The sequence below is a fragment of the Amblyomma americanum genome, chromosome 7, assembly GCF_052857255.1.
Source record: "Amblyomma americanum isolate KBUSLIRL-KWMA chromosome 7, ASM5285725v1, whole genome shotgun sequence".
Classification (NCBI taxonomy): Eukaryota; Metazoa; Arthropoda; class Arachnida; order Ixodida; family Ixodidae; genus Amblyomma; species Amblyomma americanum.
The window spans coordinates 124,289,915-124,314,484 of record NC_135503.1 but is presented as its reverse complement, the minus strand read 5'-3'; the positions used below and the strand labels follow the sequence as shown (position 1 = coordinate 124,314,484).

Below are 24,570 nucleotides of genomic sequence, written 5' to 3'. Positions count from 1 at the left end.
CACCTGGGGATCTTTAACCTGCACTGGCATATATTGGCGAACACCTGAACTGGGCCATAAGGAGAGGGATAAAGGAGGGAGTTAAAGAAGAAAGAGGTGCCTAGGGCTCTGAAATAATTTTGACCACCTGGGGATCTTTAACATGCATCAGTTGTGTGAGATTTGTGATTATATGGTACCCGGATTACATGACGGTTTCACGCGGCCCTCTGAAATTCGTATAATTAAGGTTCTGCTGTTGATCTCCAAGGGGATCATGAAATAGTTTGATGTATTGATAATTCGATATGTAAAAAATGGAAATTGATAAGGTGATCTGTAACCTACGAGCAAGAGTACAATGCACCCATGCTAGAGACTCGCTTCTTGTCACGCTAGTGCCGGTATGCTGGAAGCGCACCGCTCGCTAGGCGTTACTATGCCTAATCTCCTTCGCATTGAAACCACAGTGGACGGTGCTTCGGAACTAGCCCCTGCCTATCATGAGATGTCTCATCCTGCTATCAGTATGCTGTAAATACAATAATTGCTCATTAAAAATAAGGTACAGTTGGTGTCTGCAATGCCTTCAGCAGCGAAGTGAGCAAAGCACACAACGCGAGGGCCATGGCTAGGCTTGAGATCATTAGGTTGGCTTCACCACATCACTGCGATTGCCATGGAAATTGAGTAGAAGAGACTGAAGGCCACCATCAGGCGCACCTCACGTTCACATCATGCATTTTCACTGTGCTGGCACGGCCAGCAGTCGCGCAAGGCGCATGGTTGACCCATCTTTGCACGCGAAAAGTTATCAAGGAGAGCTGTTAGGAGCACTGCCTGCTGCAGTGCGGCACTTCGTGCGATATGTCAGACAAGCAGCGGATTCGGAGTTCATTATGATGCACAACTTTTCCATACTTTTACACAGAACTTTCAAGCAGAACAATGTGTGTGTCCGATAATAGTGGTTCATCTTATACCATACAAACCGAAATATAGGTCACAATGGAATATGGGTTGACCCTCCAGCTTATGGACTATAAAAAACTAAAATTAGAAAAGTCATTAAGTGGCAAAATTACTGAAAGACACCCTTACCCTGAAACAGATGCTACTCAACCAGCTGCACAGTGGTGGTGACACTCACCAGATTCATGGTTGAATGACAAGTGCTTCTTGCTGACCACATCCCATAGAGCATCCTCTGTGCCATCCTGCGTGTTGCTGATGCGGCACTCTCGAAAAGGCTTGCAGACCATCTCTTTGACACCAAGCCACAAACAGGCAGCAGCAGTGGACGTCACAAGCGTCCGGTTAGGGTGGTGAGCTTGTCACCCAGCATCCGTTCATTATATACATAGCTTAGTGAGACTGGCTCCGGGAAAGCCTGATTTACAAACTCTTTTATAATTTGCCTATTAGGGGTGTGCTGCCGTGGTGGCTCAGTGGCTATGGCGCTCGGCTGCTGACCCGAAAGACGCAAATTCAATCCCGGCCTTGGCGGACGAATTTCGATAGAGGCAAAATTCTAGAGGCCTGTGTACTGTGCAATGTCAGTGCACATTTAACAATTACAGGTGGTCGAACTTTCCGGAGATTTTCACTACATCTTCCCTCATAGCCTGAGTCTCTTTGGGACGTTAGACCCCCATAAACCAAGCAACATGCTCTTGGGGCTTGCCAGTTCACTATTTCACTATGTGTGGTCTTTGTTATCCACCTCACATCAGGGTTTGAGATCGACTGGAACGATCCCCACCACCTGGAGGTGCTTCATCGGAGGGTGCTCTGCCTACGGTTCCCGGAGGTGCGAGGTGACCCCCGGTTTGTCGACACCGTGCACAACTACGTTCTTCAGCTGTGCAATGAGCATGCGTGCCCTGCCTCCCAGAGGGTGGCTGTGCTGGCCAGGTAGGCAGACCTGTTTTCCTGCTTGCCTGTCAGGAGAGTGTGGCGGTGAAGTCATCTGCTGCGGCAGCTGCAAACAGTGCCACGAGGGGGCGCCAATTTACCCTTGTAATTACAAGAATAAACTCATAAGGGAGCTTAGGCATAGAGGAAGAAGGCTGTAAAATGTGTTGGCTGGCAATCACATGTGTTGGAATTGTGCCACGGAAAGCGCCAGAGTGCACTGTACTCAGCCGTGAGCACCACCGCCGTGGTGGCACAGTGGTTATGGGGCTCAACTGCTGACCCGAAAGATACAGATGCGATCCCAGCTGCGGCGTTCGCATTCCGATGCAGTTGAAAGGCTAGAGTCTCGTACACTGTGTGATGTCAGTGCACGTTAAAGAACCCCATGTGGTCGAAATTATCCAGCGCCCTCCACTGCAGTGTTCCTCATAGCCTTGAGTCTCTTTGGGACGTTAAACTCCATAAACCATATAACAGTCAGCTGTGAGCACCAGACCTCTTGCCAGATGCAGCTGTCTAACCCAAATTGTTTCACCTGGCCTTGTCTTATGCTGTGGTACCACAGTTCAGCTGTTGAAATCAAAACCAACTACCACATGAGCAAAAAGATTTGATTATAAATTGCGTACCAGGCACAGGTGAACTCCACATAGTGATTCGTGTTTTTGCTAATGCCTTACTCATCACCCTAAAAGAAAAAATACATAGTGAAATATTTGGGGTCCCTCTGCCCTGAAGAAAAGCGATGCAGTTTCTCAAATGTGCTCAAATGTTAAGGTTCTATCTGTGTTCATGCACGTGTATGCAGCACTCCAGCATTGTGCACCGTACAGTAAAAACTGAAATTAGACAGCAGCCTATGGGTCTCCAATCAAGTGCCCATGCTGGCAGTGCGTGTTGTATGTGTATAGTATGTGCCTCTTGTCCTGGCCATTCATCGCATCTGGAACATAGAAAGTTCGGAGTGAGTTGTTGCTTTCTTTCCATGGAACTGCACAGCTCAAGTGCTCTAAACAAGGGCGACACAGACTGTAGGTGTTCTTTGGATGAAGTCGGTACAACTCAGGTTATAAATACATGAACTAAAGCTCAAATCATAACAGTGATGCGACTTTAATAGGTGAAGGCACTTATGAGCAGTGCCCCCCTCAGTGAGCCCTTTGTTCAAGTGTGTCGCTCTTTTGTCGGGTCCTTGCACCACCAGGGTTTCCAGCACGCTGAAGCAACACGGGGTGAGTGGACCCCACCTTTCATGTGCCACACCCTGGGTCGATGTTCTGCAGGAGTGCTTCTGCCACCTGCTCTTCAGCTCCAGCTTCTTCAGGGACGAGGTACACACTCTCAATACAGTGGCAACCCATCCTTTTTGGCAAGGATGTCAAGTGTTCCAATCATCTGGCAGCAAGGTTTTCAAAGCCAGTTTCTTCAGCGATAAATGCATCGCTTGCTGCTGGGCAGACATCAGCATAGCCAGAAAGAGCCAGAGCACCACTTTTAACTGACAACAGTAATTGGATGGAGTTCTCCTCGGTGTCCCTTTAAAGGGGGACGCGACTATCAGCAAAAAATTATTTCTAGATGTGTTTGCATGACTTTATTGAGCATATTGGAAATAGTTTTATTACTGCTGCCACAAAATTTCACTGTTATGTCTCCGGCTAATATGCATTTTTATTCTGAATCTTTTGGAAGGGCTGCAGAGTCAAGGAAATGTGGTAGTAGGCTGGTTCAACATTCACTTCATTCCTACTGGCATGGTACAGCTCAAGAGAGTCTTAAATTTTTTTTCTAAGAGAAGCACAAATTCTGGTTCTGAATTTTTGTGCTACACAGTCTGCTGACAAATCTAGAGTGAGAACAAAATTTCAGACACAAGAATTATGGTTCACACATTTGAAGAACAAAGAATGTACTGGCTTGCACTATGGTCCTAGGAGTGCGATGAAACAAACTGGTACAGTAAAACCTCGTTAATTCGAAATCGCTTAATTCGAACTTCCGGTTAATTCGAACTGACGGCCGGGTCCCGGCAAAGCCCTGTGTATTTCAATGGGTCAAAACTCCCGATAATTCGAATATGCCGGTATCCACGTCGGTTAATTCGAACTAGGCGCCGATGGCTGGCATTGCTCCTCGCATATAGAAGTCACCTCGTAGCAAATACAATGCGCTGAAAATTTTAAAAAAATGCAGAATGATGAGAAAAAAAATAAGCCAGCACGCATGTCAGCACGCACGAGGTGAGACGTGAATTTCGTTGCCCGAACCAACCCTCCGGTGCATGCCGTAGCAGGTTTTCGCTGCCGGAGCGTCGAAGCATTGGCTTGTCTATTTTTGGCTGGCGCGCGGTCTCGCGGGTAGCCACCCTACCGCGGGCGCCGCCTATGCTCCGGCCACGGTGGCTCCGGCGCAAGCCGTTGCGGCAGGTCAACTAAAGGACTACCTTGCCGATTACTCGCTCAGCGATGTGTTCAATGCAGATGAAACCGCGCTTTATTTTAAGTTGCTGCCGAACAAGACTGTCAGTTACAAAGGCGACACGTGTTCAGGCGGGAAGAGAAGCAAGGAAAGAGTGACGGTGTTGGTGTGCGCAAACGCGACTTGCACGGAACGGTGCCGCTTGCTATATAGTTATAGGCAAAGCAGCGAAGCCTCGCTGCTTTAAAGGGCTAAAAACTCTCCCTGTTGATTATACTTTCAACAGAAAGTCGTGGATGACGCGAGCAATTTTCACGGATTGGCTGCGCACACTCGACAGGAAGTTCGCGGCGCAGAACAGGAATGTTCTGTTGTTCGTCGACAACTGTTCAGCCCATTGCGACATCAGCGGACTGAAGGCGATCCGTCTGGCATTTCTGCCGAAAAACACTACGGCTGTGCTGCAGCCTATGGACGTTGGGGTTATTAAAAACCTCAAAACACTGTACAGGCGCCACCTCCTAGAGCGGATTCTTGTGTGTATGGACAGCGGCAAATCGTACGACGTCAATCTCCTCGGAGCCTGCCACATGCTGGCAACATCGTGGAATGCTGTCAAGGCGGACACAGTCGCGAACTGTTATCGAAAGTGCGGCTTCATTGAAGGCCCAGAAGCCTGCAGCACGGCTGAGCTGGATGCTCAGTGTGATGACTCCGTCGCGCTGCACCCTGCCTACGCTGCTTTATCGGAGGGTGTTGACTTCCAGAGCTTCGTAGACGTTGACAGCAGCGTGGAGACATCGGGGCCGTTAAGCGATGCCGAGATTATTGAAGCGGCCTGCGGTGACCAGATGCCGCACAACTCCGGCGTGGCGAGCACAGCTGACAGCGACGACGAGTCCGACGGAGGCGACGATCCATTGCCACCCCCGAGTGCATGTGAAACAGCGTCAGCACTCGATCTGGCTGCGCGCTACTTCTCCGCCGATGATAATTCGGACGCTGCGTTGGAGCTGTTGGGCAAGTTGCAGACGATGCTTGTCGAGTCGCGGCAAAGAAAACGAAAACAAATGCGCATCACCGATTATTTTTCTCTTTGATATGCTTTGCCAATCTGCTGTTAATAAACATGTTTTTGAAGCATAGTGTCATATTTAATCATTAAGCTTGCTGCTTACGCGAATGCATTTTGATGTTAGCTCCAACCGCATAAACAAATTAACTTTATTTCCTTCGACATTCGGGCTCTATGATTTTAATTCGCGCAATCGCCCGCCGCAAATGTGTGGTAGCGCGTAGTAAGAGATAACAATCTCAGATATGCCTGTTTTAGCTTCGGCCCGTGCTGCCGGGCCTGATGGCCGCTTTTTTTAGCGCCCGCTCGTTAATTCAAACTCCGCTTAATTCGAACAATTTTCCGGTCCCCCTCGAGTTCGAATTAACGAGGTTTTACTGTATAGATAAACCCGCCGCGGTGGCTCAGTGGTTAGGGCGCTCAACTACTGATCCGGAGTACCCGGGTTGCAAACCAACCCCGGCGGCCGCATTTCGATGGAGGAGAAATGCTAAGATCTCCAGGTGGTCGAAATTATTCCAGAGCCCTCCACTACGGCACCTCTTTCTCTCTTCTTTCACTCCCACCTTCCTGCCTTCCCTTAAGGTGCAGTTCAGGCGTGGGCCGATGCGCGAGACAGATACTGTGCCTTTTCCTTTCCCCAGCAGCCAATTCAATTCAGTTCAATAAAACTGTTATGAAGAAATCTGCTCCGCAACGTGTGTATCTTGGCAGAAAATCGCAATTGAGAAAAACTGCCATTGCTGTGAGCATTTTCCCGCAATACAGAGTGGTCGTGGGTCACGAAACATTTTTTTAGTACTTTCCAGTTGATTTCAGGAATGAAACATCAGGACAACATAAAAAATGTAAGGCATACGAGTGGATGCAATGATTTTCAAAAAATCAATTTTTTTGGCCATTCTTCAGGATTTCAAAGCTACTTTCGACCTTATTTAGATTCCACTATGCTTAGTAGAGATACAGAGCAGAAGTGTGCTTGAGTAGGTCCCACCTAGACAAAAGCGGCGCCAGGCAGAAGGTAAAAAAAGTTTCAACCCGCAGTACTGTAGGCAGTGGTGCACTCAGTGGTAAACAAATGGAGACCTTTTTTTTATGAGCATGCACTTTTAAAGCACAGGCCGGCCGCACCATTTTTTGCAGTGGGGCACAGCAGGATTGCGTAGAGAAGACCGTGCACATTTGTTGGTTATACAACCTTTGTCCGTAAAGTTCCGAGACTGAGTACATTGAAAAAAATGCATATAAAATCGAAATCATTTGTTCAGCACCCCTTCGAAATAGTCTCCCTTGCAGTCTACACACAGCCTCCAATGCTTCTTGAGGTCTTGGAAACAGTTGGAAAATGCTTCTTTTGGCAGGGCTGTCAGTTCCTTTGTCGTGGCGCCTTGAATGGCCTCCATGTTCCCCATCCAGCGACCTTTCAGGGCTCTCTTCGCACGAAGAAACATGAAAAAATCACATGGGGAGAGGTCAGGCGAGTATGGCAGATGGGGAAGCACAGTAATACTGTGCTTAGCGAGAAATTTTGTCACGCTGAGAGCAGTGTGCGGCCTTGCGTTATCGTGGAGAAGGCTCCATTGTCCAGATGCCCATAAGTCAGGGCGACGGCGTCGCGGCATCGCAGTGCATCACGCATTTGTTGCAGCACGCGGATATAAAACTCCTGATTCACCGTCTGCCCTTGTGGGACGAGCTCATGGTGTATGACACCTCTGGCATCGAAAAAAACTATCAGCATCGTCTTTGTTTTGGTCTTCTGTCGCCGCACCTTTCTCCACGACAGAGAGCTTGTCGACCGCCACTCGGCGCTCTGCCTCTTTGTTTGAGGATCGTATTGAAAACACCTTGTTTCATCTTCAGCAATGATGCTGTCGACTAATGCAGCATCCTTCTCTGTCTCGGAGAGCAAATCAGCGCTCACTGATGCCCATGTGTCCTTCTGGTCCTGTGTGAGGGAGTGCGGCACAAGTCTGGCATTCAGCTTGCGTTTCCCCAAGTTCTCACGCATAATTTGGTGGCACATTGTCTTACTAATGTTGAAAGCATCTGATAGCATGCGGACTGTAATGGTGCGGTCTTGCTGTACGATTTCCCTGATCCGAGCCACGTTGTTTTCATTCCGTGAGGTTGAAGGGCGCCCCTGCCTTGTGTCGTCTTCCACTGACGTTCTCCCCGAAACGAACCTCTTGTGCCACTCGAGAACTCGCACCTGCGATAACGTCTCATTGTCGTAAGTGTCACGAAGGAGCTCATGCATCTGTGTGGCTGTCTTGCCAAGCTTCACACTGAATTTCATGTTTACACTCTGCTCGAGGTGGATGTCCATCCCTCCACATTCACTCACAGTATAATGCGCAGACGCCTTGTGACAACGTATTTTTCTACATGTAGGGCCTTCTAGCGACTGCCACAGCAGTTAACATAAATAGCTCAGGTTAACCCAAAAAGATGGCGCTGCACATGCGCACCAACATTTGTTTTTGGGAATCATTTCTAGAGAAGAAAATAAATCAGTCTCGAAACTTTACGGACAAAGGTTGTAGTTGGCAGTTGCATGCAGGAAAACGTTGCTCAGAACAGGAGAGAACAGAGTGCCATTCCAATGCCTGCTACCACCTGGATAACATCTTGCGCTGATGTGCATCATCATGAGCCTTATTACACCCCCTGCAGAGTCACTGGGTAAGTGTTCAGGGTACTGTGAACCTCCTGTCCCCGCGACCTGATCTGGAAGCTTCATGGGTGGCCCTGACTGACCTTCTAAGCACAGCAATCACAACTGTGTGCCTTGCATATTCCGCCTTCACAGCGTCGTTATTATAAGTGACAAAATAAAATTCTGTGTACTTGGCACTCAGAATGAACGGCAGACAATTATTTTTGTAATTTGTTGAGGTAACATCTTGCGCATGTCTGTGGGTCTTAGAGGAAAGCCCAGAGGCTTTAGAAACCTGCTGCTCTATGGGGTTTCTTTGCAAAGCATGGTGGTTGCTGTCACGGTAACACTGGTTCGTGGCAGCCATATTTCTTTTTGGCCTGGCGACGAGGGGAAAAGGAACGCAGTACTCTGAAAACTTATCCAGTGACTCTAGGGCAAAGCCCACTCCCGTATAGTACCTTCAATTAGCCCTGTCCTATGCCAACTGCGGCCTCCCTATCCCCGCAGACTTCTTAACCTCATCCACCCACCATGCCTGCTCATAAAGTTACATTTGCAAGATGCTGGTGTGCATGAGCAAAATTTCTATAGTTACACAAGCCAACTGCTTGAAATGCCTCTAATTATGAGGACATGCGTGCTGCTGTTTCCGCCAGTATCAGTCCCGCTTTTTATTTGGTTGCTAGGCAGCGTTATGGTAAATTCTTTGTGGAACACATGCATCCTGTGAACATATGCTGCTGACTGTGCTGTGGCAAACCTGTTTAATCATATCGCTGCTTGTATGAAACGGCAGTAAGGCGCCAAGTGCGTTCAGTGAAGGCAAGGGAAGGGGAGAGAGCGTGTGAGTGCACAATGCTTGGACCACCAGTAGTACGTAGTATGGGATTTCACCTGTTCGGAAGAGAGGACAAAAAAAATGGCGGTGGCTTAGCTCTGGTTAAACCTTGAGTGACGCGATAGCTACAGCTGGCTGAGTGGTGGAACTTGGTCACGTGACCAACCATGTGACAGTGGTGGCGGCTCGAAATGCTACCGTAATGTAGCTATCACTACAAAATACGCCACATGCAATCATGCCTCTAAAACTTGACGAACTTGACATGGGGAAGAACCGCAAGCAATAGTACAACTTGAGTTACCTTTTCTTGCTCCTTCGCCTTTAGTTTGTATATTGTTTTGCATGGGACAAATTATAGGTAAAACCAGAGTTGAAGAACTCTGGATCACCCAAGTGACTGTAGGAAAGAAGAGGAAGTGATTGAAGAACACTCAAAGGGTGCCATTGCAAAAGTGTGGTAATAGTGTTGTTCGATGTCAATCTGTAGTGCTGATTTTAGCCTCCCAGGCAGAACAAAATGGCGCATGAATGGCGAACAGTTGAAAGGATTACACGGGATTTCGAAAACCTTTCAACAGCAGACGATGTGTTTCGTGAGTTTTTGGTAGGAGTGTCTACTGGCACCCAAAACAGAAAAACAAGCATTAGTAACCGCATTTAAAACTGGAGTGGTCCAGGGTGCCTGAATTCTTTTTCTTTTTTTACTACGTGAATAGCACTTCATCAGGACTTCTGGTATTGGTAGTGGACAGCATGTTTTTCAAGCACCAGCCTTTGACAGGAAGAGCCGTCATAATGGTTGTTCTTCCAGCAGCGCTCATGTGCCTAGTCTGCACGCTAGTAGAAGCTAGGGACAACCTGTGTACACCCCGTCTTCGTATCTTAAATTCACTTGCAAGACTTTTTTCTTTTTTTCAAGGACACCGGGGAAGAGCTGGTGGTGCACTACCTGCCTGACCAGGTGGACCAATTGGATGCCTGGGACACCTGGGTGGGCATCACACTTCGCTCGTGCCCGCCACACCTGGCCTTGAGAGAGTCTGGTGAGGCTCAGTCTGTGATGCACAGTTTTGGTTGTGACTGCTTGCAGGGCTGTTCACTGCTCTGCAGGTGGCAGGAACGCAGTTGCGTCTGCCTTTTCGCTGAGCATCCCTGTTAACTGTCTGCGGTCTGCGCAGAACCATCAGTGAGGCACTTTATTGACCAAGTCAGCAGTGTCTGCTGGGATTCGCACCCAAAATGAAAAAGCAGAATTCCAAAAATTCAGTTTCGATATCGAGGAGCCACAAATATGAACCAAAGCTGTTGTATGTTGGCAAGAATGAGGGTATGTTAGTGCGATAGCATTTAGGTTGTCATCTTGCAAAAACCACCCGGTTTCTCCGTAATGAAATTCCCTGATGGATCAAGACGTCGTCAGCACCACCAAATTTGAAAACCTGAAGGCTGAATTGTTCTAGAACATTCAGTTGGATCATATGGGATTAGACTAACCCGACCCACTAATTCACCTTAGTTCATTTTTTCAAGTGGGCCAAGTGCTATCGCATTTTCTTCTTTAAGAATGCAGTTAAGACAGCCCCAAGATTTTTTTTTCCAAATTCAGTTTACCCATACAAGAATGTTGTCTCCTCAAGTGAGAGCTGACAATTGGCAGCATATCAGATTCGTTGTAAGTGTGGCAGCTGATAGTATTTGGAGATGATGAGTGATAGTTTGATTTCTACTAGTGTAGTGGTGTGAAAGCCTGTACATAGAATCTTCGGATGGGGCTGCGCGATTTCTGAAGACAGCCAGAGAGTAATGTGCAGTGTCGCTTGAGTTTGTTTCAGTTACAGTGAGTTTGCTGCTATTTCTGTCTTTCTACTTCTTTGGTGTGGGCACAGTACTTCTTTTCAGTCTGCACATAGTGCATGTTTATATGTACAGCTGAATATGTTCAACATACATGACCAGATGTTGACTTTCATACATAGTAAAAGCTCATTAATTCGAACTCTGTTAATTCGAACTTACGGTTAATTCGAACTGGCGCTTGGGTCCCGGCACAGCCTTGTGTATTTCAATGGGGGAAAAGTCCCGATAATTTAAACAAGTCGGCATCCGCTACAGTTGATTCGAACTAGGGGCCACTGGTTGACACCGCTCCTCCTAGATAAAGTTGACCCATAGTGAGTAAAACACACTCCAAATTTACCAGAGATGTAAAGCAATGGAAAAGAAAAAAAATCGAGTCCAGAAGGCTCAGGGAGCCTGCGTTCCGGTGCATGCTGTTGCAGGTTTTCACTGCCGGAGCACTCGCCCACGCCACTGATGCTCCGGCGTGAGTTGTTCCAGGTTTTCGTTGTGCCGCGATCGCTGCGTCGCGATCACCATATCATGTGGTATAAACAGCGTGGTATGGCGGTTCGGGCGATGAAGGCTTTTGTTGGTGCCGCGAGCACGAGCTACGTGGACAGCAGCATGGAGACCCCTTGAGTGACGCCGATATAATTGAGGCTGCATGCTCCCAGCAGACGTCGCAGGGCTCACATGCGGTGAGAACAGCCAACAGTGATGAGTCTAACTGCGGCAACGAGACTTTGCCACCAACCAAGCGCACGTGCAGTGACGTCGGTGCTCGATGTTGCAGCATGCCACTTCTCTGTCAATGAGAACTCTGACGTTGCGCAGGCGCTTTGGGCAAGCTGCAGATCATGCTGATGGAGTCTCGGCAGAAGAGATGCAAGCAAATGCACTTCGCCGATTACTTTTAATTTTGACAACCCTTCCCCGTAAATAAACATGTTTTGGAGCATAAATTACGTCCTATAATCCAGCACCAAAGCTCGCTGCTCACGCAAATGCTTTCCTAGTACTTGTTTCTGGCACATTACTGGCTCATAAGTTTATTTCATTTGCCACTAGGACCGGATGAATTTAATTCTCGGAATATGCCTAGCTCGCGATAACAAGTCTAGATGCGACTGCTTCGGGTTCTGCCCGCGCGCGGGGCACTATAACCACTCATTCTAGCGCCCATTCAATAATTCGAACAATTTTCCGGTCCCCTTTGAGTTCAAATTAACGAGCTTTTACTCTATATATATTGTGTAGAGGTTCAGCAGCTCTCCAAGCGGGTGGTGTTGCCCTTTCAACGTTACCAGTGTGGTGCTGAATGGAAACGAATGCCCGAAATTTCCTGCAGCATTGGTTGAAAGCCATGCGGCAAAACAGTGCCCTTTCTAGAGCATGGCTTCTCATTGTCTCTTCCGCTGGGCATCCAGAGAAGCCTCCTTGCATTGTATGGCTGCATGAGGAGCTGCCCCTTGAGTGTGTGTGGTGTCACTGCTGGAGTGATATGTCACAATGAAAGACTCCACCGGTACTTGTACCCCTGTCACACGGGCACTTTCAATCCTCATTGAGTCAATACAGATCAGAGGTTGTTACACGACCATTCTCAAGCGCAGTCAAGCCTTATCCTGCTTGGCACTGTCACGATTCTCCAAGCGCGCTTGAGGTTTCAAGCGCAATTGAAAGCGGGCACTGACACAAATGACAGCAAGTTGATAAAGCAAGAGCAAGAATGTTAACAGATAAACTGATTAAAACACGTGATGGACCTTCCTTAGTGTGCCATGCCTGCTATACAAAGGCAGATTTATAAATGATCTCAACACCAGGGTCTACCATCACTGCAAACAAAGCTAGCGTCCACATGCTAGCAAGTGCGAGAAGTGAAGACAAGGGAAGGGAAGAGAGCGTGTGTGAGTGCACAACACTTGGGCCACCGGTAGTGCGTAGTATGTGATTTCACCTGTTCGGAAGAGAGGACGAAAATACGCCACACTTAATTACCTGATAAACTTGACACGTTGAAGAACCACAAGTGATAGCACAACTTGAGCCACCTTTTCCACCTCCTTCACCCTTAGTTTGTATATTGTTTTGCATGTGACAAATTAGAGGTAAAACTAGAGTTGAAGAAGTTTGGATCACCCAAATGAGAGCAGAAAAGCAGAGGAAGTGGAAAATTAGAGGTAAAACCGGAGTTGAACTCTGGATCACCCAAATGAAAGCCTTCACTTAGTATGTCAGCGAAGAAACGGAAGTTAGATGGATCGCAGTCGTCACCCCGCACTTTCGTACCGAGACCAGAGGCCTTGGTTGCACTGTGTAAGTGGACATAGCATTCTACAGATCTCAGTGTAACATTTGGCGCCACCCTGCTTGCATGAGGGCAACTTCTCAATGGTCATTGAAAACGCCCGTGTAACACTGGATGCTTCAACTGTGCTCAAAATCCTCGATGCATATTGAGTTCACTTAGGATCGAAAGTGCCCGTGTGACAGGGATATTAGTGTTCTGCATGTTTCCGCCATGTGGGAACACCACATCCTACATGGTGCTCCTGAGCTCTTCTGTGTTCCTGAAGTTTGGCGCAAGAAACGCTCTGGGGCTCACTAGCAGGTCTGCGTGTGTGACAGTAAATAGGAAATAGTGTCAGTAGTAAATGGTGCTGTGGTGGCAATACTAAGCTGCGCCATATTCCACTGTCAAGTGTAACCAAATGGGAGACAGTAAGAAATGTGACTGCAGATGGCTAGGTGACTTAGCCACTTACTTCAGAGCCAGTGTAATTGCTTCCTGCGTAAAAATGTTTTTTTCGCTAACCTGGCTCCCTTTCTCACCTTTTGATTTACAGGGTAACGTGGCTTGGAAATGCCGAAAAATGGCGAAAGAATTTATTTTTTTTAAATCATTGTGTCCACTTGTGTGCCCCGCTGTTTTTATGCTGCCTCAAAGTTTAATTGCTGAAATCGACCTGAAAGTACTCTGATAAAAATTCCTTAATTGAGGCAGCTCTGCATTGCGGGGAAATGCTCAAACAAAGGGCATTTTTCTTCGTACGGTTTTCTGCCTAGCTACTCACTTTGCAGGACAGATTTCTTCACGACTGTTTTATCTATTTTGACCCCGTTTGTTTTGTTGCTCGCCTAGGACCATAGTGCAGGCAAAGGTATACTTTGTTTTTGCAAATTTATAAATTTGAAATTTCTCGTAGGAAATTGTCTTCTCACCCTAGAAATGTCAATGAACTCTGCATCGCAAAAATGCAAAACCAAAATTTGTGCTTTGCAAAAAAAAACAATTTCCAGGAATGTCTTGACTTACAGCACTCCAGTAGGGAACGCAGTGATTGTTGAAGCAGCCTTCTGCCACATTTTCTTAACTCTGCAGCCTGTTCACAAGATTTAGAGGGAGTATATGTGCTACATTAAAGCCGCCGTGGTGGCTCAGCGGTTATGGTGCTCGGACGCTGACCCAAAAGATGCAGGTCCGATCCCGGCCACGGTGGTTGCATTTCGACAGAGGCAAAATGCTCGAGGCCTGTGTTTATGATATGTCAGTGCGCGTTGAAGAACCCCAGTTGGTTAATGTTTCCCAGAGCCCCCCCCCCACTACGCTTCCCTCATAGCCTGAGTCACTTTGGGATGTTAAACTCGAAAAACCAAACCTGTATGTACGTATCAGAAAAGAGTTTTCTGGAGATATTACAGTGAAATTTTGTGAGCGTAGTAATAAAACTATTTCTAATGGGCTCTGAAAATTTCATGTAAATACATCAAGAAACAAAAAATTTTTTGCTGAAAGCCTCATCACCTCTTGAAGAGAGAGTGCTGCTGCTGTTAATCCTAAATCTTGGACGCTCTGAAATTTGCAGAGGAAGGTCAAGAAGAGTTGGGGGAACTTAGCCCCTTGCCACCACCTCCTGCTGATGAAGCACCGAACGCAGCGGCAGCAGCTCCAGTCGCGGCACTTGCCAGCAGCCAGTCCACCAACGTGAACGACAGCTCCGACTTGCGCTACCTGCATGAGCTCAAGCTGCTGCTTGCGCGGCAGAAGGAACTGTCAGCATCGTTTTCGTCCGAACTCGAAGCTGCCCTGACTGCACCCCATCCCAAGAGTGGCTTGGAACACAAACAGGGTTGGTCTTTGCACTGCCAAGGTGCTCTTCGGAGGTGCCTTTTGTTTCGCTGAAAATTTAGGACCACAAGTTTGCTGAAAAGGCTGAACTCAGGTAAAAGGGAACGGCAGACACGCATGTGAGAGAGAGAGAGCAGATAAAGGAAAGGGCAGAAGGTTAACCAAACTCTGGCATTGTACGGTCAAGATGGCAGGAGCAAGGCACCCAAAAAATGGAAGGACGTATGTGCACGAACACACAAGGCTGCACATGACAGCCATAGACATAGAGCACATAGAATTGGTGTACGTACCTCCTATTCTTGCTCGTGCACAGTTAGCTAGTGTTGCCTCTTGTGGTGCTGACGCCAAATGCCGTAAAAACTCATTAATTTGAATTCTATGGGGACGCCAATGTAGTTTAAATTAACCAAAGTTCGAACTAACAGAAGTGAACAGAATATTCGGTAGACCGCAATCATGACGCAGTTGGGTAGTGAGGTTGCCCTATTTTATTGGTCTAAAATGTGCAGTCATCACCTTTTGCTTTTTTTCCATGAGGGCAATGGCCAGCACCTTCTGTTATAAAGCGGAATTTATTGTAAGGTCTGTTTCACCTTAAAAACTGAAGAAGAGGCAGTCGATGTTCTGCATGTCCTAACTTAGCACAGACATGGGCCACACTGGAGTCTGGAATGACATGCGACCACCTGTGAGCATAGTCGCAAATCTAGAAAATTAAGCAGCACGCAACCATCACGCGACTGCCGGTTTTTGACCAAAACGATAGCACAGCCTTTACGACTCGCACCATTTACGTTAAAAAGCAATAGTCACCAGGACAGGCACACATACGTTGCCTGATTTTCGAATAGAGTCCAAGCTGCCATACCAATACACATGTGCACTTTCTGGCAGCGTCTTGTTTCGATAACTCACTGGCGTTGACTGGACATGGTTTCAGTCTTCTCGTGAAGCATTTTGGCGCAATAGTTACCGCGAACAGGCGAGAGTTCTAAATCACTATACCGTGGCACAGACATGGCAGTGTAATTCAATTTCTGTAATGAAATTACAGTAATTAAATTACTTTTAATGGTAGTTTGTAATATAATTCATTATCTTTCGGGCTTGGTAATTTAGTAATGTAATTAATTATTTTGGAGCAGTAATTTCATGCAAACATAATTAATTACTACTGATTACTTTTGCTGAGTAGTGAGTCCATGCTCCTGCTTGTATTGGCCATGCTCTGCCCTCGCGTTTGCGGGGCTGAGTGTCTACAAAGCAAGAAACACGTGGCCAGCAATAGCCAGCATTCCAGTAAAGCAGCACATGCGGACGAGAGGTGATGTGCGTGCTCCCATCGACACTGCCTTGGTGATGAGTCTGCTTAATAGGACTGCCACGCATCTTCCAGGACTGCATACGGTCACACACACAGATGCACCGCAGGGCCACCGGGAGAGTTCCATGGCCATGGCATGGCGTATTGCTCCTCCCCACAGATGCACTGCAAGTGCTTGAGCTAGTAGTTCCCTCTAGGCTGCTGCATATATATATTGTCATGTCACCAGGCTGACAAGTCACAAATGACATGTAACAAACTTGGTTGTGAGTTCCAGGGAAAACTTGTTTCTGTGGCCGGATATGAAGCCATATTCTTAACTCAAGGGCAATATGGACGACAGCGGCACCGCGACGTGCTATTTTTTTCCGCCAACATACCTCCTGAACAAATAAATTTAACACCAGAAATGGCAGCTTGTCTGAACCCGGTGTATTTCCGGTACGATGAGCGTCAACAGGCATTCAGTGCACTCCCGTTGTTTACGCTGTTTACTGATTCGAGAGCGATACGAGCAATTAAATTTTGCCATTAAGTTGGCCTCCTCTACACCAGTAAAGCGGCTGTTCAATGGACTAGGGCATTACATTACAATTACTTCCCAAAAGTTAATGAAAATTACTTTTTGGGAAGTAATTGTAATGTCATTACTTTTTGAGAGCAGTAATATGCAATGTAATTTAATTACTTTTGAGAGTTTTCTAGGAAAGTAATTAGTAATGTAATTCATTTGCTTTTGAAAAGTAATTTTGCCATGTATACCGTGGCATAGGTTCACAGCTGTGGTTGAAACCAATCGCATGGAATGTGACTCAAAGGGCATCAGAAAACTGAGACAAAGACATGCCGCAAACTATCAGCATAAGCTCTAATTCGTTCGTTTCGCACATGTCATAGTTTCATGCACAGCCGCTTGGTTTCTGATTCGGAGTGCTGGGGATGCTGCGATTCACCTGATTTTGTGTATCTTGTTGGTTATGCCATCCATCACTCAACAAAAATAACACAGCTAGACACTGGCGCCTTCGAGATCAGCAATTGCAAGCAACAGCCGGGTACAAATCTCTAAGGTCGTGCAGCTAGTTGCCATCACCATGCCAACACAGGGTCCCCCCTCCTTGTTTATCTGGCCTCTTACCTCGCACGCCAATTTTATCCTCTCTACATCTCGTCCAGTGAGGTGGTGCAGCCCTGCAGTAGCATTACTTGGTTCACCGTTTTCCCAGGCGAGGAGGCGCATAGTTAGAATTATCGTTGGCACCACCCGTTCACATTTGAATTAACGGGCTATATTTTACCAGCGTTGTAGGTGTTACCGCAAAAAAGTAACAAAATACGTTACTTTTTATGTTAAAAAAAGGAACGCGTTACAGCCCTACCTTACCTACAAAAAATTCAATGCATTACCATTACCGCAAAAAAGTACCGCATGTTACTTCGCCATTACTTTATGGCCATTAATTTTAATTAGTGCGTCTTCGACTTAAGAACTCATGATCGCAATTTTATAAAGCTCATATTTCACGTAACACTTCTAGCACAAACAACGATATTACGCGAAATCCTGTTTTAACAAAAATAATTTGCACAAATCTGCAGGAGCTTAGCAACGTTATAGTGGCCTAAAGTTGCCTGTAGAATTATATGTGACGGATTCTAACTCTGTGACTCATGGTGAAGTCATTTTCTGAATGTGACATTAGACACAAACTGACACTTCATCATCAATTCTAACTTCACACAGCAAACATCGCTGAACTCTCAACAAATTTGCAGTAATTCCGAAAAATGTGATGTTCCAAACTGCTCGGCATGCTTCCACTCTTTAGAGGGTTGTGTGTGTGAGTGGTTTGGGGAGGGGGGTGTAGGTGAAGGCAAGTGTGTGAATGCGTGTTCATGCGTGTGTTTCGTGCTTTATGGCTATTGTCTTTTTTTTTAGTTGTTTGCGTTGTCAAGGGCAGCTGTTTTCTGGAATGCATGCGAGTCACAACAAGGGTCGTTGAGAGAACCTGTACATTTGGTTTATTTACAACACTTTAGGTACTCTGCGCTTTTTTCTTCTAAAAAAGGGGGCGGAGTGGTGCACAGTTGGAACAAAAAGTAACTCTTAACGTGACACCTCACATTACCGGAAATTGTCAAATTGTTACCCATTACAGTTCTGAAATGGTAACGAGTACGTTACTGAGTTACCGAAAAAAAGTAACTGGTTACCGGTAACGCCATTGCTTGCGACGCGTTACAGCCAGCGCTGTGTTTTATATAGATTCCAATGGAGCTTGGATGGAAAGAATTGTACAGTTCTAATTATGCAAAAATTCAACTAAATTAGTTTCAATTAATGAGCTTTCACTATGGCACTGAGGTGGCATTGCTGGCAAGGCCATATTACGGAATGCCTTAGTCTGGGCAGCTGTATTTGTAACACATCGCTGGAGTTATGGGACGATTCCATACCTCCCTTGCTGCACATCTCAGTGTCCCTTGCTTAACTAAGTGCAGTGGCATGAGCTCGTGTACAATTTGTCAGTGTATATGAAAATGAAAACCGGTACAGTGTATGCATAGAACCGTTCAAGTTCAGGTTCTATACTTTGAAGAACTCTGAGGATAAAAATTGGGTGCCATTCGTTGTGTCATACATCTAATTGGACAATGGAATTGGTTGACTGAAGCGCAGCTGTGCTGTGTTAATGGGGGTGTCTTTTTTTTTTAATGCTGCAATGCCCCTGCTGTAATGCCTTCAGGCACTGCGAGGTAATGTCCGAATAAAAAAATAAATAATAAAAATCAAGTTCTCGGCAGAACGCTCTGACAGTTCAGGGTTTCTTTTTTTTTTTTTCAGTAGTATGTGGCACTCATTTTGTGCAAGGTCATAAAATATCTGTCCAACAAACAAGCTGTAAAAGCAGCTTCATGAAAGAAACCGTTGCTCTCATATTTTGTTCTTATTTTTTGTTTATTCTTACTTCTTGGCGCTCCATTTCAGAAGAGAACAAGGAGAACCTGCCAAGTTGTGCTCCCACTTCGAGCCAAAGTATTGACGATATGCTTGCCATGCTGGAGGCAAGACTTCAAGACAACCGAAAGTCGTCAGCAGTGTTCAGCACCTTTGCAGCAACTGTGCTCAAGTCGTGACACCAGCATCTCAAGTCCACATCAGAAGCAACTCTCAGAGGATAAATACCATAAAGCAGACTGTTGGTGCCTGTTGCTAGAGAGCAGCGGCACGAGGACTGCGCAACACGTTCACATGTGTTGCAGATGCACGTGTGTTGTGCAGTCATCGCGCCACTGTTCTCTAATAGGGATAAACAAAGTGTCCAGCTTTGGAGTATGGGCCCTGCTGTGTGATTGTATGGACTGCTGTGTGTGCAATTGCCTGGGTTGTGTGAGTTAAAAATATAGTGGCTTCCATTCTGGGCTTCCAAGTGGTATGAATTATGGATTGAAGTGATCATGAAAGCTGCAGTTTGCTGCAAACATCGAGACAAGGAAAGCCAATTTCACTGGAAAATCCACGAGGCATGCAAGTGCACAGCACAAGACGGGACGATGAAGGTGACCATTGTCTGGCTTCTTAGCATCTTTGTTTGCGTGTTTTTATGCCTAGTAAGTTTTATGCCTGGCTTCCATGTGCCTGGTACAGTAGAACCCCGCCATTACATCCCCGGGTGCTGCAATCTCGTGAGCCAGTCCGGTCCAAGCCCCCTAAAAACCCATGCAATACAAACTCTGCGGTTACGTCACAAATGTGGGTGTGTTCCCGCATGCTACTTCACAGCTGTCAGTTGTGGTCTCCCCATGCCAGCATTTTGACAAACTACAATTTAGCACCACACCCGGAGCAGCAATGAGGCCAAAGTGGAACTGCATTGGCGTTTGGTCCACCACAGTGTTTGAAGGCTATTGATCCTGTGGCGTGAGCGTGAACGTTCGAAGGCGCGAAAACTAAACTCTGCCGCGGGAGCCTGCCTGCAGCTTAAACGTGCGGTATGTAGGTTCGATGCGAGGACTTCGATGCGAGCATCCCTAATGGGCATAAGATTTGCATGTGTTGTGCAACTGAAACTGACACACCCGTTCCTGGTTATGTCAAACGTAGGAGTGGCTTTGACTTATCGTAAAGCGTCAAAGTCTGATGTTTCCAATTAACTGCTTCAAGTTTAGTGAAAGAACGCAATTTGGAAAATAGTGGAGTTTCAGAATATACAAGGTCTGCCTATTAACCCGTAAGGCTCAAGGCATCAAATGTGATACAGAGCATAAAAATGAATAATTTTCATTGCATGCATAACTGCATGATTTGCTAGCATACTTGAAGTAACGACCTTATACAACATATCCATCAATGCAAGCCCAAATCGTAAGCTGCCAGAGATGCAGGAAGCCCGATGCAAGATAAATTCATGCAAAAGCTAACCCTAACGACAGTACAGCCTGAAATTTGTGGTCATACGGCTGCCTTCGCGAATGATGGAGTAGTTTTGAATTGTGTACCCGATTTAGTATGTGCACTTGCAAATTTCCACATGGTTTTGTGGTCCTTAGGCATTCATAAATTATCAGCATTAGTTCGATTGAATTATGCAGGAATCATTTTTTTCTTAATGAACATCTTAGTTTTATACATTTTTGCCTTCAAATGGTCATCAGTGATAAAATCCTGAGAGTTCAAAACTTTTATCCGACGTTCTCAGTGCCTGGGCGTTACAGGATCAAGTAACTCAACTTTATTTACACGTATTGCAAATCTAGTGGTTGTCCCTTTCATTATACCCCGCTTCGCACTCGCGCATCGATGCAGTCTAGTTTTCCAACTAGTCAAAGGCGTGAAGCGTATCGCTTTCTGTCGGCAATTGCTTCAGTACATTAGCCACTGATTTTTGGTGATGGTGTTTTGCAGTGCATGGATAGTCTTTTTGTCTCACGGTCATGCTTCAAGGTCCAGGTTTCTTCACAAGTGATATTTTTAAAAGGTTTGGGCCCATTTCAAGTTGCTGCAGAATGTCAAGACACAAAGAACACTAAAAACCACCTTGGCACAAGCTCATGCAAAATTTTCCACGCAGTGTTTTTGTCAACGCTGACAGCTTCAGCTATCATTTGGACACTTAACTCAGCAGTCTTGTCGAACAGTATGGTCAACTCTTTCTGTGCTTGTAGTGGAAGGTCACCGAGGTCATTCATCATATCCTGTACGTTCTAGCGTACTTCGCTGAATCTTTTGTGTTATGCCACTCAAAAATGCGCACAAGACTGTCTTTCCCGTAAGCCTTGGTAAGCATCTGATAAGATTCTGTTAGTTTCTTACATTTCACTAAAAATTTCCAATTAACATGTTGCTCGACTTTTAAATGCAGCAGCTTGCCGGGTCACGACAAAAATTAGCACATTGCTAGACTTTTAAATGCAGCACCTTCCCAGAATGTGACAGGCAAAAATTAACATGTTGCTGGACTTTCAAACTAATTGACAGTCAACTTGACAGCTTAATGGTGGTACTAAGGTGGCTAGAATGGAGAGGTGTGAAAACCGGCCGGGGAAGCATGGCCCCGCAGCGTGCCGATGCCGTGTGGCGGCGCGGTAAGGCGTGCGGCCGAAATTAATGCATCGCGTCGGCAAATTTTTTACCACTGAAGCGAAAATGAGCCCGTTTCGCTTATCGCGCATTTTCTGTGAGTGTCAAAGAACGGATCTTTACTATAAAATAATGTTTCGTCAACTCGCATCATTGTTCCCGTGAAATATGCTGCTTCACACTCCGAGTTTGCATAGCAATCTGGACTGAAGCGCGTTTTGTGCGTGCGCATTTCGAGAGGCTGCGGAGGATGTGAGGGACGCCCTTAATGTTGCAGTGGAAGGTTTTGGAATAATTTCAACCACCTGGGTTTCTTTATTGTGCACTGACTCTCTGTGTTGCGCCGCCATCGAAACGCAGCCACTAGGGCAAGAAGAGCAGCTATAGGTTGTAGTGGTGCCGTAGGACCTCAAAACTGCAGTCGCATATTGGCTGAAGGCGGAAATTGAAAATTGGTTTTTGGGGAAAGGAAATGGCGCAGTATCTGTCTCACATATCCGCGGGCACCTGAAGGGTGCTGCAAGGGAAGGGATAAAGGAGGGACTAAAAGAAGTAAGGAAGAAATAAGTGCAGTAGTGGAGGGCTCCGGAATAATTTTGATGAGGGGATCTTTCATGTGCACTGACATCGCACAGCACACCGGCGCCTTAGGGTTTTTCCTCCATTAAAACGCGGCCACCATGGTCGGGTTCGTACCTACCTGGGAACTCCAGATCAATAGCCGAGCGCCCTAACCACTGAGCCACCGCGGCGGGTAGGTTGAAGGCGCCCCAACGCTAAAACCAGTTTTTGTCGCCGCTTGCGAACCTGTAGCATATGTATGCCATCTTGACGCTCATGTAAGCAATCTTCGATGATTCTAGACAGTGATCGAAGCAACACATCTGGTCATGAAGTCGTCTATATACAAGTGTGGGGGAAAACTTTTCAGAATTTGATCTACAACACACAAGGTTTCAGTGCTTTCCGTTTCTTCTCATTATCCTTCTGATTTATAGCCTTAAGGAAAAAAAATTAATCCTCATGAGGCATTAAAAACTTGCAACTGATGCTGTCAGCGCAACAGAATGCTCAAAAGAACTAATTTTTGGCGCATCACCAATTGACTGTAGGACATTCTGCCGCAGCTTCGGCATGCAAGTGCTTTGGCTGAACTCGTGTAAATTCGTTTTCATGGGACGTTGACAAGATTGTAAAATCATACTGACGGCCTTGTCGGCACTTGGGGTTGCTCGAGACCACTTGGCAAACATTTCCTGGCAGGCAGGACAGAGAGACTTTTTTTTTTGTTTTTCTGTATCCGGCGCAAAGCACCAACGCTCCGCTCCGTCTTCTTTTTTGCTGTTGAAGACATGTCGTCCTCGCATGAGAAAACGCTGCTACAGACACTAATTACAGGTGCGTCTCCCGGCACCTTATGCACCCCCCCCCCCCCTTCTCCCGCTCCTGACCCGCCTCCAGCTGACATATCTCTAATCCCTCTCCTTTGCTCAACCCCATTGCGGTGGTCCCTACTTAAGGAGACACTTATAGGGCTGCGCATACCCATTGTTTTCTAGCCGCCGCGGTGGCTGAGTGGTTATGGTGCTCGGCTGCCAGCCCGAAAGACGCGGGTTCGATCCCGGCCGCGGCGGTCGAATTTCGATGGAGGCGAAATTCTAGAGGCCCGTGTACTGTGCGATGTCAGTGCACGTTAAAGAACCCCAGGTGGTCGAAATTTTGGGAGCCCTTCACTACGGCGTCTCTCATAGCCTGAGTTGCTTTGGGACGTTAAACCCCTATAAACCAAACCATTCTTTTCTCTCACCCCCCCCCCAGTGCGACCTACCAATCTAAGAATCTCAATTATAAAGGCGACGTAACGAACTGAACTGACTAACAACTGCTACAGGGTGGGCAAGGCCGACGCGGCTGAGCTTACTGCGCCGCTACTAGCAGCGCCACATTCCTCCTGGCGGCATCGCTGCGCAGAGGGGTCACGCGCGGACGACGGAAAGCGCCGCGGTCTTCACACCTCTCCATTCTGGCCGCCTTAGTGGTACTGTCCTGCCATGCAGGTTCACACATTTTGCGGTCACCCCTCGAGCAAAATCACTCTGTTTTTTCTGCTTGGTGTAAGCCTAGAACAGTGTCGTTATTTAATATAGGAACTTCGTAAGGCAGTTTTCACATTGGTAGAGCAGGAAAGTGGGTTCATTCTTTGTGCAGCAACAGGCGCGGGGTACAGGATTCAACCCTGGGACTATTTTAACTATACAGACTTTGTTTGAGGGGAGAAGTCAATGAGCGCCGTCCGAAGCCTTGATAAAACACGCACGTATATGCTTCAGCGGCCGTCGCAGTGATCCGTTGCAGTTGGAACCTGACTACGGCGGCCGCGTTGGATGGAGGCGAAGCAAGCGCAAAAGGCGCCAGTGTGCTGTGGGATGTTAGTGCAGGTTGAAGATCCCCAGGTGGTCGAAATTATTCCCCAGCACTCCACTATGGCACCTCTTTCTTCCCTTCTTCTTTCACTCCCTCCTCAATCCAGTCCCTTGGGCCTGGTTCGGGTGTCCACCCAGATGTGTGAGACAGTTAATGCACCATTTTCTTTCCTCAAAAACCAATTTTCAATATGAGCACCGAACTAGCCTCCAACCTGAGGCACATATGCTATATGCAAGGAGAAATTGTATGACACCAGGAAAGGTTGGGTCACAATTTTAATAAGAAATTGTTTTTTTTTTAATAAAGAAAATGAGCAATAACTGTACCACATCCAGTGGAATTCTCAGTGTGCCTTAAAGGAAGAGGTAGAGA

At 46.7% G+C, this 24,570-nt stretch overlaps 1 protein-coding gene across 1 annotated transcript in view; it reads left to right on the top strand.

Annotated features, from left to right (window-relative positions):
- LOC144099530 (germinal-center associated nuclear protein-like) overlaps positions 1-19,616 on the top strand; it is a 103,379-nt gene extending 83,763 nt beyond the window's left edge. The window contains exons 23-27 of the mRNA XM_077632902.1: positions 1,713-1,893; positions 3,101-3,227; positions 9,812-9,935; positions 14,601-14,864; positions 19,180-19,616. Of these exons, the coding sequence (XP_077489028.1) occupies positions 1,713-1,893; positions 3,101-3,227; positions 9,812-9,935; positions 14,601-14,864; positions 19,180-19,328 (845 nt within the window). The 3' untranslated portion in view covers positions 19,329-19,616. The remainder of the gene's footprint in view (positions 1-1,712; positions 1,894-3,100; positions 3,228-9,811; positions 9,936-14,600; positions 14,865-19,179) is intronic.
- Positions 19,617-24,570: the final 4,954 nt, after the last annotated feature.